General features: G+C 40.7%; 1 protein-coding gene across 1 annotated transcript; it reads right to left on the bottom strand.

Annotated features, from left to right (window-relative positions):
- Positions 1–3,336: 3,336 nt before the first annotated feature.
- On the bottom strand, positions 3,337–9,973 carry zc3h12ab (zinc finger CCCH-type containing 12Ab). Its single transcript, XM_070846599.1, has 5 exons — positions 9,437–9,973; positions 6,559–6,698; positions 5,079–5,313; positions 4,887–4,987; positions 3,337–4,608 (listed from the first exon to the last, which is right to left on the bottom strand). Exons 1-5 carry the CDS (start codon positions 9,946–9,948, stop codon positions 3,626–3,628), a joined length of 1,971 nt encoding a protein of 656 aa, XP_070702700.1. The 5' UTR covers positions 9,949–9,973; the 3' UTR covers positions 3,337–3,625.
- Positions 9,974–13,886: the final 3,913 nt, after the last annotated feature.

Consider the following 13,886-nt stretch of genomic DNA (forward strand, 5'->3'; position numbering starts at 1 on the left):
AAGGATCAGTTCTTGTCTTTACAAGTCTATCTGAATGTAATGGTTAGATGTCATATGTATAGTGAGTTACTGGCTGCATTAAATGTTCCTTTTGTCCACACTTTCTGGAAAGAGATCTTCTCAGCAATTTCAGTGTAACAGATGGGGGACAAAAGTCAACAAGAAGTTGACGACAACAAAATTGAAACAACAAAATGCGTTGTTTGTTCCTCTAGAATGAATCACAGAAGCATTTTCTGATCTGACGCCATTTCTCTGTGCCGTTACAAATCACTGTCAGTAAGCAAATCTTTTTGTGCTGTGGTTAAGGTTGGGTTAGGTTCAGGGAAAGATCTATCTTTTGATTATGAGCCCTGACATTAGTAATTTCCTCCTTCCAAGCTTTAAAGGTGCTGCTAGGTGAATTTTGTTAGCCGTGTAAGTTAACCAGCTGCTGGCTGTGGCTTCATGTCTGCTTATAGGCGTGAGAATGGTATCGATCCACTCATCTAACTCCTGACAAGAAAGCAAATAAGCATATTTCCCAAAATGTTAAGTTTCCTCCTACAAGCTGTTGTCCCATAACTAACGTACTCTGATCTTTTGCCTAAGTAAGAATAGCACTGCCATTCTGCAAAAACTACAAAAACATTCTGCATTCAAAACTTGTATTTAAGTAAAAGTACATGAGTATTATGCAGAATGTATCGAGTATCGAACATAGGATATTTGTTGGATAGAATGATCCCTTTCAGAGTGTTTTATTATCATATATTATAGTCTCAGCCTTATTGAGGAGCATTTTTTTAAAAAATTTAAATCTCCTGTTGGATACTGTAATCTATAAATAAACATTTTAACATGTTTTATATGGAAAATCACAATGTGTAAAATAACTAGTAACTAAATAAATGTTAAAAATACAATATCTACTTCAGTCTGTATTTTTGATTCTCCTCTTTCTATTTCTATTTTTTATAGTGTTCTTATTGTATTGAGATGTACCTGACTGCTGTGGCAATTTAATTTCTTCTTTACTGTGAATCTATTTGCAGCTTTAGTTGTTTAATTTAAACATCTGTAGAAATAAGACATTTCTTGTTCCTCTTCCTCACTGAGGTACCTGTGAGTGTGTTTTTGAATGTGTTAATATTTATTTAAGCAATAACGAATTGCACCATCAGCAGGGAAAACACAGTGAGAGTGCGTCAATGAAACACTGTTTCCGTGAGTGAGTCATGAAATCTTTGGACTCACGCTTGGTGTCTGTTTGCTAAACACACTCGCTGTGTAATATAACATGAAGCAAACGCTGCTCACTGTATACGGCTCCTGCCTCCTGCAAACGCAGTCTGTGGTAACTGTGGAAGTGTTTTTTTCAATCGTCAGTCATTGAGTTAAATGAAACTGTCTCATTCCTTTGAACATACTGTGTTATCGAATACCCACTGAATGGATCATTGATGCACCTGCAAACACATCTGGCCTCATTTACTTAGAACAACCTGCACTGCTTTAGTTTCTGAACACATTCTCTTTTTTTGTGCCTGTGTAGATGTATGAAGATGATACAAAAATAAAGTTAACTGTGGGTTTGTGCTGGAGAACAAGTTTTGACGGGTCGTGTTTGTTTTAACCTGCTCCACTGATGACCTGTTGACTCTCTGTGCTGCATACACGAGATATTTGTCAGAGCATACGGCACGAACGCGTCAGTGCTGTGCAACTACAACAAACCTGTCGTACATGCAAATGCAACTCATTTGCATATAGTAAACTGGAAGTACGTTTAAGTAAATTGTACTTTACTTGAGTAGTTCCATTTTATACTTCTATAATATACAGTTCAGAAAGAAATATATTTCTTCCTCCACTACATTTATGAGAGCTTTAGTTACGTTACATTTAAACATACAGTATAGTGACCTTATAAGATATGATACATTGTTATAGATTAAACTACCCAACAATGTATAAAATAATTAAAATTAGCTCCAACGTAACCAACTACAACACTAATGTGCACACATCAGTAATATAAATCAGTTAACTGAATACATACATGGACAATACCATAACTCATATGAGAAACTTTTGACTTTATTTTGCTAATAATACTTCCCTATATGCTAATGCCTTTAATGGCAATATTGCTCCTTTTACTTATAAGGATCTGAAGACTTCCTCCACCACTGTAAATAGTTAATGAATGCAGTCTTCATGCACTTTATGAAATTACTGATACTATGTAAACAAACTTATTTGGAAAAAAAAGTATGTACATCATCAGTGGTTACATTAGACTGGTCCTTAAAATACTCTATTTATTCACTGTCAAAAAGAAAAAGCATTTTGAGTTTTTTAACTTCACCTTGGGCTTTAGGAAATTGCGATGCCCTTTTTTCACATTTTGTAAAATGTATCTAAAATTTTGTAAACCACACAAATAATGTATTGATCAGTACAATAACTAGCAGATGGACCTTTTAATAAAGTAATTGTTAGTTGCCACCTTTGACATCAAACAGACATCTGGTATGAACACATGTTCTTGTAAAAGTCTTCCAAATGACATTTAGGTGTGAGATTGTGGTTGTGTGAGCCCTGAAGGTGTGTGTTGATGGGATTTACTTGTGCAGACAAGTCTCAGGTACGCGCACACACTCGTGCACTTTCTGAAGACATTGCATATTAATTTCCTGGAGACACACACTAACCGTAACCACTGAATCATGCCCTCTGTGTCCGAAAAAAGAAAAACGAGGTTGACAGTTAAATCACAGTCGTAACTCACTGAGACATGTAACTACTTATGTTTATTTTTATTTCATAAAATTGACATTCATGATCATCCCCACCATTTAAACCCCCCCCCCCGACCAAAAAAACAAATCCAGGTTTGTCACGCTCACTTGACCATTGCTCGTTGTAACTCTAAATTTAACACTGACACACATTTGTTGATTGTCCTCTAAATCTCTACTCTCATCGCAATATGGACAAAGTATCACAATAACAAATGCAAAAACACATTAAATAAATAAAACTGGGAATATAAAGCATTATGAAGTTTTTAGTTACATCACAATAAGTCAACACTATTGAACTCAAAAGCTCATTATGACACTTAAGGGTTGATACGCCCAATGTTATGAAATAGTTGGCTAGGAAAGCATAAATGGTGTACAGTGCCAATATGACACAAAGGCATTTTTATATTCAGCATTCATAACTGTCATACCGGGCTACAATAAAACAAACATAATAACACCTATGATGGTTCCAAAAAAAACGGAAAAACCAAACACTAGTCATAAATGTAAATTTTATGGCAGAACTATATTGTATTACATAACAGCTAATGACGTGTACAGAGAGGATACGTCCGTGTCCTTAAGTGGGATTAAAATCCACTTTTTCCTTTTACACTTTAAATAAAGATACAATTTGTATCAACTGCATACAGCCACTTATTTTATCCAGTTCACTGAGGCAACTTACAAGTTGCCAAAGCATTCAAATACAGTTTATACAAAGGTGGATACCACAATACATAAATACACAAACTCGTGTTAATCTTGGCTTCTGCGGCCTGTTCAGTCTTTCCACTGAAAGACGTGGGTTCACACTGGCACTGGACTTCATCTCATCTCAGCGACCTGTTCTGACTCTGAAGCATGAGGATCTCTGCAACCAGCATCTGCGGATCCATCTGCTGAGGAAACATGTCCATGGCCGTGTCCACCAAATGGGCGCTGAAGATAGCGAGGAGCTTCTTCCGGACGACTTCTCTCTCTCCCCCCCCACTGGGACTTGGTTGTGTCCCCTGAGGAGGCTCCCACTGTGAGCGCTCCCCCAGCTGGCTGTGGACCGGAGGATGAGCCCCGAATGGGTCAGACCAATACTGCTGCTGGTGGTGGCCGGGGGCTCTGCTGTGCTGTCGGCCTGTCGGCTGACTGTACGCTGGCACGCTGACTGGGTATGCACCGTAGCCGGGGTAATGAGGCAGGCTGTAGGGGATCCTGTCAGAGCTGGCAGGTCCGAGGCTGTAATGCTGGTTGTAGTGCTGGAGAGCTGGTGCGGCCCCTGGGGAGGAAGGGCCATGTGAGCAGCAGCTGCATGGCGAGCTTCTAGGAGGACCAAACTGTTGTCTTACACTGTGAGTATGCTGAGAGCTCCCGTACACCGCCCCATACTTGTTTTCACACATACACCAAGGAGTCTCCACTGGCTGGCTGTCTATGGAGCCTAAACCAGAGTCCAGCTGCTCCTGAGAGCCACTATGCCGCACTGAGCTGTGGTCATAAGACGAGGGTTGGCTGATCTTCTCCTTTCTAGATGTGGCCCTCTTACTGGAGCGGTGACTCGTCTTCACCTGAGCTACATGTTCATGTTTATGATCTTTCTTTATGGAGCTACTCTCGTACCCCAGAGTCAGTTTCTTTGCCATATCCTCCACCAACGAGAGGCTCTGTCCAGGCACAGGACTAGAGCGAGCTGAAGATGATTTCAGAGCCGTGGACGGGTGCTTAGCGTTGTCCCGAAGCTCATCGGCAACCGAGCGATTGGACTGTTTGGCTCTCTCAGGATGGTGGAATTTACATTTGATTCCATAAGTACATTTCTTTCCTGAAAGACCAACACAAACAGAAGATTTTAACAGTGCTGATCATTTTCAAACAAAACTAAGAGTCTACACCCACACTGCAGGCTCCACAGGCACTGTGTCATAACCATGTTAGTTTAGCAAGTTGGCATGCTACTTTAACTTTTGCTAATTAGCACAACGCAATGTGCAGCTGAGTTGGATGGGAATATTATTAGTTTTTTAGATACTTGGTCATGAATTGCAAAGTACTGGACATGGTCAAAAATTATATCACCAAAGTTATTACATGTTCTCTCACCATAGGGGCATGGCTTTTTTTTCTGAGTCTTTGGAAACCTCCGCAGGAAGTTCTCCAGTGTTGGTCCATGGCGGCCAAGAGGATCATCAGGAGGCATAAACCTGCGCCAGGGTGAAGTTCAAACATTAGTCTCAAAGTGCAGCTTTGCACTTGCAGCAATGGGAAGCACTTTATTAAGAAGGCAGAGCTCACTTGTTGTTAACAAAGGAGTACATGAGCAGCCTCTCCTCTATGAAGCGCTTCCACATGGGCTTTTCTCCCTGAAGGTCCCGGTACATGTCGTTGGACACGATAATGCCGTCAGACTCGTAAGCCTCCTTGACGATGAAGAGGTCGTCATTACAGACCACCCGTTTGCCTCCGACACGTCGCGACGGTGTGAAAACCAGAATCTTCTTCCTCTCCAGGTCTCGCAGAATGTGCTGATCTGAAAATAGTCATGTTCGGTAATTGTAGAACCTAAATTAGCAGATTCTTCTGGCCACTAGGAGCCAGCAGAAACAAGTTGTAAACACATTAACATATCATGACTTTTTAAAGTTAATATAGAGAACTTCAGCAATTACAGAACATTATCATTCATTTGAAGTTGTGTTTCTGGCCACCTGGTGAATGTAGGTCCAATATTAACTCTCTTTTAGCTCTGATTTGATCTCCACCAACCCCTAAGGGAAATATTTGACTTCTTAGCTGCTAAATGCTCCACTATATTCATCAGTCAGTAGCAGGTAGTGTACAATGGGCTTTTCTCTGAGAAAAGCTGCCTGTTGTTGAAAACAATTCTGAGAGCAGTGAGAGTGGACCAAAACAGTACTGTTGTGGAAGCTAAATAATGAGCTGAAACCTGCTATAAAGCTCTGCGAAGTAAATCAGTAAATCATGTGCAAGTAAAAGAAGCCACTGTCATTTTAATTTGGGTCTTTCCCAGCAGACAGACTTAACCTGGCTGAAAATGAACTAAAAGGACATCCTGCAACAAAAACATTTATCAGAATGTTCAATCTGTTCATCTGCATAACCATGCAGTGTGGTGTCAGCGTTGCTTCCAAATGTAGGCCACCAAGACAGTTAAAATCTTTTGGCATCACAAACCCATCGGAAAAACCCTGCATTTTATCTTTTGAGTTGTAACTACACAGATTACAGATACAGCTCATTTACTTAGCATTTTTGGAAAAAGAAAACCTACGAGGGGTATTTCCCATTTCAAGCAATACAGCTCACTCTGAGAATCACTGGTTGGATCAGAGCCAAAATTGTGTCTTGCTCTTTTAATAGAGCTATTTCTAATCTTGGCTTTGGCTTTCAAGTCTGTTCAAACCAAAAACTATTTCAAATTTGGCTAACTAACTGATTAGTTTCTCCAATAATCTTTAAGTCCAAAACATATTAGCTAGCTTGTTTAATTTCTATAAAAGCTGAAACCTGTAAATTCTTGCTTGGAATAATTACAAATATTTAATTTTTCTCTCAGGCAGCTAAGACATAAATCAACAAATCATTTCAGCTCCACAAAAAACTGATAAAAGCAAGAGGCATAACCTGCTCTTCTATTCACGGGAATGAACATAAGGCTACACGGTGATCCCACCACACCTTTTTCAGAGCGGTGTGGTGTGATGCAAGGCAAAGCAGGAAGTTAAATAGCATTAAAACAATCGTGAAGTCCCACCTGTGATGGGAACGTCTGGCCTGGGCTGCTCCTTCCTCCACGAGGGAACAAACACAGTGATTTCAGTGTGACCTCTGTCCAGGAAGAAATTCACAGCCAACTGGATTCCCAGACAGGAGAAAACTTCCTTGTTCCCATGGCTGAATGAATGAATGGAAACCACAGGAAAAGTGAGTGAGAAACATTCAAATATAAACAATTGAATGAGTTTCCCCGAGCCAGTTCAAAAGAATGACTCAGGTGTCCTTTATGTCACTCATCAATACACCCGATCACAGCACAATAGAACAAGGTTGAGCTTTTTATGATTTAGCCGTTTGCAGCTTTACTAGTCACCTACTTGGGCTGCAAAGAAAAACCATTTCATCATTTATTCTTCTGAAGTGTATTTTGTCAATTAATGGATTTAAAAAGTCAACTAGAAGTTTCCAAAGCCCACAGTGAAAAAATCAAAGTTATTGAATCTCATCTTATCATAAAAAATGCAGAAGAAGAGCATATATTTGAATGTCTGGAAACAGTGAGTTTTTGCTTCATAACTTTGCTTAATAATTGACATTGTTTTACTCCTAAACACTGACTGTATACTGACAATTCACTGGCTCCAATACAATTTAGACTGTATGGAAGTCAATGAGAAAAAAGCCTAGTTCTCACTTGATTCATTACCTCAATAAACATTTTCCTAATTAGTTAATGGCCTCAGTAGCTAGTTTCAAGTCTTCTTCAAAACAGCATCATGTGCATTTTGTAAATTATGGTCCCATTTAGAGGGAAACAGATAATGAAGCAGGGTATGCTTAAAGGGGGAGTAACCTTGTGACTAATCAATCAGATCGGGGCATGCCAAAACCTAACCAATCAGACGTGGGGAGTCATCGTGAAATTAATGTCACTTCTGGTTCTGAAACCAAGATCTCCACACCCCACTGGTTCCCCCTCGTTTGGGTTTGGGACATTTAACATTTTTGGAAACATACATATTTATTTTCTTTCCAGAGCATTGATGACCGCTCTCATGTCTGTACCCTAAATATAAAGCTAGAGTCAGGAGACGGCTAGCTTAGCTTAGCACAAAGGCTGGAAACAGGAGAAACAATTAAGCCTGGCTCATTTCACAAAGTACACAAAGTACTGATTCTGGTATTTGAGGTTTTATCTAAGCTGGTTCACTCCACTTAGCATGATCTGCATCAGCAGAGTATCTAACCTGAGGAGTGCTTGAAGTGACAAATCTGAACACATGACATGCTGTTATTTATTTTAATAGAGCAGTACGGTGTCAGTTTTAAGTGTTGGAAGCCCTCAGGGGATGTTTGTGTCAAGTTTAAAGCCAAGACAAATGTAGAATGAAGGTGACCGTACGGAAAATGCTGTCAGGCCTGTTCCTGTTAAAATAATCTCCTTCTCTTTAAGCAATGCTGGTCTTAAAAGAAACAAAAAGGGACTCATGCTCTGATTTGCATATTCAAGCTGCCTATCTACAACATGCCTGAACGGGCGTGGCTGGCTTGGAAAAGGCAAAAGGACAGAGGGGTGTGTATAGTCTGCACACTGTATACTTTTTGTCATCTCATTCTCTCATTCTCACCCGTCTTCTCTGTTCCCTTCTCTGTTCCTAAAGAGTGTGAGTGTACGCCTGGTATGAGAGGGTGAATCAGGGGAAAGGTTGCTTGTGCCTAGAGGCAAAGTTCCCTGAATAACTGAGAATATTGAAGTTTAAAAGGCGCTGAAACGCCAAGCAGTTAACAACCATTCTCCCTGACGATCCCTAACACCCAGGGGAAATCTGACTGACTGTTGTGTTTATGAGGCTGTAGTGCACATGCTGTACTTTTTTGTCAACCAACAACTGAACTCAACTGGTGTGCTTATAAAACTGGTGCAAATACAGAGACAACACAAACTGTAAGTCCTGACGAGCTCCGACCAGTTTGTCATCAAAAATGAAAAAAAATTAGATAAATTAACCACACTTAGTTTATCTTTTGGTTATGAACCAAAATACAAATGATCAGGTTTATGTGGCCAGAGGATCTGCTTTGACTTGAGGTGAAATTAAATATTTTTATTTTTTCTAGTGATGCTTCTTTGACTTTGCTTTCATATCAAAGGTGAAATAGTGGTTGTGTAAAAGTGTGGCTGCTGAGGGAGAGATTATGATAATTATTATAATTTTAGGATGCAAATTATAACAAATACCTCACCAAACAAAGTGGTTTAATTGCCACTACTCTATCTGTCCTCAAGTCATAAGAAGGTGAGGACAAAGTTAAAACAGGAGACAGATTTTTATTATTTAAAAATTATAGGATTCAATTGACAATTATTTTCAATATCAATTACTCTTCCCATTGTTTTCTTGATTAGTCCATTAGTTGTTTGGTCAATAAACTCTGCAGAAACAAATTCCTAAAGCCCAAGTGAAACAGCACCAATAGTGAAATAAACCCAAGATTACAACTACATAAGGGCTGCAACTAATGATTGTTTTCATTATTGATTAATGTTTCTTCTTTAAAATGCCTGTTTTTATCCAACCAACAACCCAAAACCCAAAAGATATTCAGTTTACTATCACGTACGACAAAGAAGAGACTCTTCACATATGACAAGCTGAAATCAGCAAATATTTGATATTTTCGCTAAAAACAAATACTAAAGCAATCATTCCATGATTAAAATAATTACTAATTAATTTTCAGTCAGTCAACTCACTGATTACTTGACTAATCATTGCAACTCTTAATGATAAAAAACTAAGAAAAGCAGAAAATCGTCACATTTGATAAAGTATAGCCTGTGACGACTAACAGAAAAGCTGCTGATTTATTTCCTGCCGATTGATTAATCAATAATTTCAGCTCCAGTTTCTCACCTCATGGCCACGTTGCTCCCATCTATAACAATGGGTCTCAGGGCATCCTCATCCTCGCTGCTCTCCTCTCTGCTCTGAGGAGACGGGGCAGTAAAGGGCAGCAGCAGCGTGGGGCCCTCAGCCTGGACGTCCCCTTTGGGTACCAGCACCGACATCGTGGTCACCGGCCCCTGCTTGGCCTCCCGACTGGCCCCGATCATGACCAGCTCCCCCAGGACTTTATCTGTGTCCATGTTGGGGCCAAACTTCTGCTGAACTGCCTGAACCTGAGCCGTGGAGTACCCGAGTTTGTGGAAGAAGTCCAGCTGGGCCTCCGGGTGCTGCAGGTCCGAGGAAGGGTCGGGTTCGCGGGGAAACATGCTCTCACAGGAGGAACGGGCGAAGCTTGGAGCCAAGAGGAGTGTAGGGAAGAGCCATGCACAAGTGTGACCGTCTGTGTGGTTCAGAGAGGTCGTGTGGGGGGTTTTAGTCCACGGGTGTTCAGGTGAGAAGAGAGTAACCTCAGCATTCATCGCTTTTCACTCAGAAACACATCAGAACTGTTGCTGTGACCAGCCTGTGACCCTAAAAGACAGAATACAAAACAATGAATCATTTCAGTAACAAAAATACCAAAAAACTCTCAGTTTTCAGCTTCTCTAATCACAGAATTTGCCGTTGCTGCATTATGATGCTGATACTTCTGTATGCAGGACTTTTACTTGCATCAGTCTTAAGGAAATTCAAATGGCTTGTTTTGTTCAAAATCCACAAAAACTTCACTTAACATTGATTTAAAAAAAAAAAAAAAGAAGAGAAAAGCAGCAAATACTCACATCTGAGAGGCTGAGAGCAGTGACTATGTGACAGTTTTGCTATCTTATATGGTACATAGGTCGTGAGAACAGCTGCAGACCTGCATATCTCTGCCTCTGTGTAAACTTCTCCTCATAACATTTGACCAAGGGGTTAATGTGAAGGAGAAGCGAGAGGGTAAATAAGCGATGAGACCAGAAGTCACTGTGTCATTGTCTCGCTACCTAAATGAGTGAAATAACAGAGAAACTCGACCGGTTTTTATTTTGTGGTGGCTCCACTGCAAACACACACAGCAGAAATTCAAATGTGGCTCCAAAAAGTCGCTCCTGCTGTTTTCGCTTCAACTTCCACAGAACAAGAAAAGAGGGGAAAAACTTACCTGCGCGTCTAATAAGTCTGTAAAAAAAGCCTCTTCGTGTGCTGATCTTCTCTCTCAGGTTAACCAGCCTGTCCCAGCTGGTGAGAGTGAGCCGACGAGGAGTGAGCTGCGCTGTCAGCCGGTACAAGGAAGTTGGGTTTTTCCTTTTCTTGACATCAGCAGGCGACCAACGTGGAGGTTTTGGGCGAGTCACATGGAGCTAAAAATATGACCTGACACCTCCTGAGCTCATCCACTTCACTGGTGTCAATCAGGCACGAATGCACGAGGAAATGAACATGTGAAAGAAGTAGTGCAGGGAGTACCCAGATCCTTTACTTAAGAACAAGTGAGGAAGTATTAGCATCAAAATAGATGAAGTGCAAAAAGATAAAGTAGTAAGTTATTTGATTATATCTCCTGATGCATTTATCTGTGCATTTCCTCAGTGTTGCTCAATACTGCTAACTGAATGTCACCAAGAGATCAGTTTTATATTAACCCCTAATAATACATCATAATTATGTATAGTAACCAAAGTTATGAAATGAAAGTAGAAAAAAGAAAAAAGTTCAGTATTTTTCTTTGAAATGTGGTGGAGGCGAAAATGGAAATATTCAAGTAAAGTACAAGTAGTGTGCTTGAGTAAATGTGCTTATTTACTTCCCACCACTGTGTAAAAGTGGAGTGAAATTGGTGTCCAAACATGAAAAAGACTATAAGACCTGAAATACATTCAACTCTGTTTTGCACCTAATGTCAATAATTTAGTAGTAAACTCAAGTGATGATTGATGATGATGATTAGTTCAATTAGTGCTTTTCTGTAAAGTTCTCTAAATAAACCCACACTATTTGGTGTATGAGGTGATAAAAGGCATTCAAACTCATTTTAAAAGGACTCTATAAAAGGCACCTTTTAAATCTAAAGACAAATTCACAAGCAACAGATGATTTGTACGGGACAAGGTCACATTTTGTTTTAAATTACAAGTCTCATACTTGAAGTCATTTCCTTCCTGTCCCTGACAAACAAAGTATGTGGGCCACCACCTTCTGTAGGTGCTTCATCGATCCCTCTATGCAACAGGTTTACAATATGCAGCATATGGAAGATGAGAAAAATACTGATATCAGTATTTCTGTGAGTTAAGTCACTGTTTTTTATATTACCAAAGATACAAAATTCTGATTAAAGTTGAAATTCTCAGAGTTAAGTTCTGATATTAATGTTGACTAAAGAGTTTTTTACTTGACATTTACCTCCAGACTTTGTTCTTGAAATTTTGTTTTCAACCTGTGTCTCAGAATTTGAATATTTTTTGACTAAAGCAATCTGAGATTCATCTCTGAACTGGAATATTTCCTCACAGCCATTTCCATCACAACTCCTCTTTACTATCAACATATATATTCAGATTTACGTGGTTTGCTGAAGGCATTTAGCATTTGTTTATGTATTGCTTACACCATGTTTTGACTATATTATTATTATATTGTTATTTAAACACCATTGTGTGGTTTTGTGCAAACCCAATCCCAACACCTACACTATTGTTTCTAACAATGTATTACAGTGTATGAGTATTAGTGGAAGTAAATTAGAAATTATACTCTTTTTTTAAACTTTATTTATGTTTCCAGGACAAAATTCCTTCCACGGTTTTCAATTCATTTCTTACCCTAGTTACCCTCTACGACAATTACGCCCTCGCCACTGTGGTTCTGGCTCGTAAGCTATTTTCAGAGGGATAGGGAGCACTGCTGCAGGTATAGCGGCTGGTGGATTTATCAGTTGTGGTCTGTACTCTGCTGACTTAGGTTCATGTGACCGTTCATCTTCGTTTGGGGTGTGTGACTTAAAGTCATGCTCGGATGTTGGTGATTCCTCTTTTGGTCTTGCTTCAAGTGTGATGTGTAACTTAGGTGGTGGCTCTGAACCCTGCCCAGGTGACGGTGCTTCTGGCCAAGGTTTTGGTACCTCTCGCCCAGGTATTGGTACTGCTGGCCCAAGTGTTTGTGCTTCTGGCCAATGTTTTAATACTTCTGGCCCAGGTGTTGGTACTTCTGGCCCAGGTGGTGGTGCTTCTGGCCCAGGTGGTGGTGCTTCTGGCCCAGGTGTTGGTACTTCTGACCCAGGTGGTAGTGCTTCTGGCCAAGGGTTTGGTACTTCTGGCCCAGGTGTTGGTACTTCTGGCCCAGGTGGTGGTGCTTCTGGCCCAGGTGTTGGTACTTCTGGCCCAGGTGGTGGTGCTTCTGGCCAAAGGTTTGGTACTTTTCGCTCAGGTGTCGTTACTTCTGGACCAAGTGTTGGTTCTTCTGGCCAAGTTTTTGGTACTTCTTGCCCAGGTGTTGGTATTTCTGGCTCAGGTGTTGGTGCTTCTCGTCCAGGTGTGGGTACTTCTGGCCCAGGTGGTGGTGCTTCTGGCCAAAGGTTTGGTACTTTTCGCTCAGGTGTCATTACTTCTGGGCCAAGTGTTGGTGCTTCTGGCCAAGGTTTTGGTACTTCTGGCACATCTGTTGGTGCTTTTGGCCCAGGTGTTTGTACTTCTGGCCAAGGTGCTGGTGCTTCTGGCACAGGTGTTGGTACCTCTGGTGCAGGTGTTGGTGCTTCTGGCCCAGGTGCTGGTGCTTCTGGCACAGGTGTTGGTACCTCTGGCCCAGGTGCTGGTGCTTCTGGTGCAAGTGTTGGTACTTCTGGTGCAGGTGTTGGTACCTCTGGCCCAGGTGCTGGGCCTGGTGCAGATGCTGTTTCAGAAGATGGTTCAGAGACCTGCGGTCTTTTTTCTCCACCATTACCACAATTGCATGGTTTGAGTTGAATGATGTTTTTAATAAGATCAGCACTTGGGAAGTTCATACTTAAGACACCTAAGCAACCTTGGTTTAATGAACTTTCCTTATGTTGCACCACAAAATTATTGAGCTTCTTGTTAACTGTTTTAGCCAGTGTTTTAGGGCTTTGAAGAATTGATGCTGCACTGTCACTCAGCACAATGTGATGGCCACAGAGGTGTGACTTGATTCGCTGTATTTGGCCTTCAACATTATTCAGCTTGTCATATTCAAAGAAAAATGATTTATGGTTTTCTGTTCCAGCATGGTAGGTGTCACTCTGGAGGAAAACAATCTTGCCTCTTGCCTCTTGCAAGTTTGGTACTGACAACTTAGTCCACATTTTATTTCTGAATTTTTCGAGTAATGCCTTCATCAGTACTTTGACCTTTGTCTTGTAAAACCCATGTATTGTCATTTTCAAAAGCACAGTCTCACTACCATGGTCTTTTAAGAAACT

Source organism: Pempheris klunzingeri, chromosome 16, assembly GCF_042242105.1.
Source record: "Pempheris klunzingeri isolate RE-2024b chromosome 16, fPemKlu1.hap1, whole genome shotgun sequence".
Classification (NCBI taxonomy): domain Eukaryota; kingdom Metazoa; phylum Chordata; class Actinopteri; order Acropomatiformes; family Pempheridae; genus Pempheris; species Pempheris klunzingeri.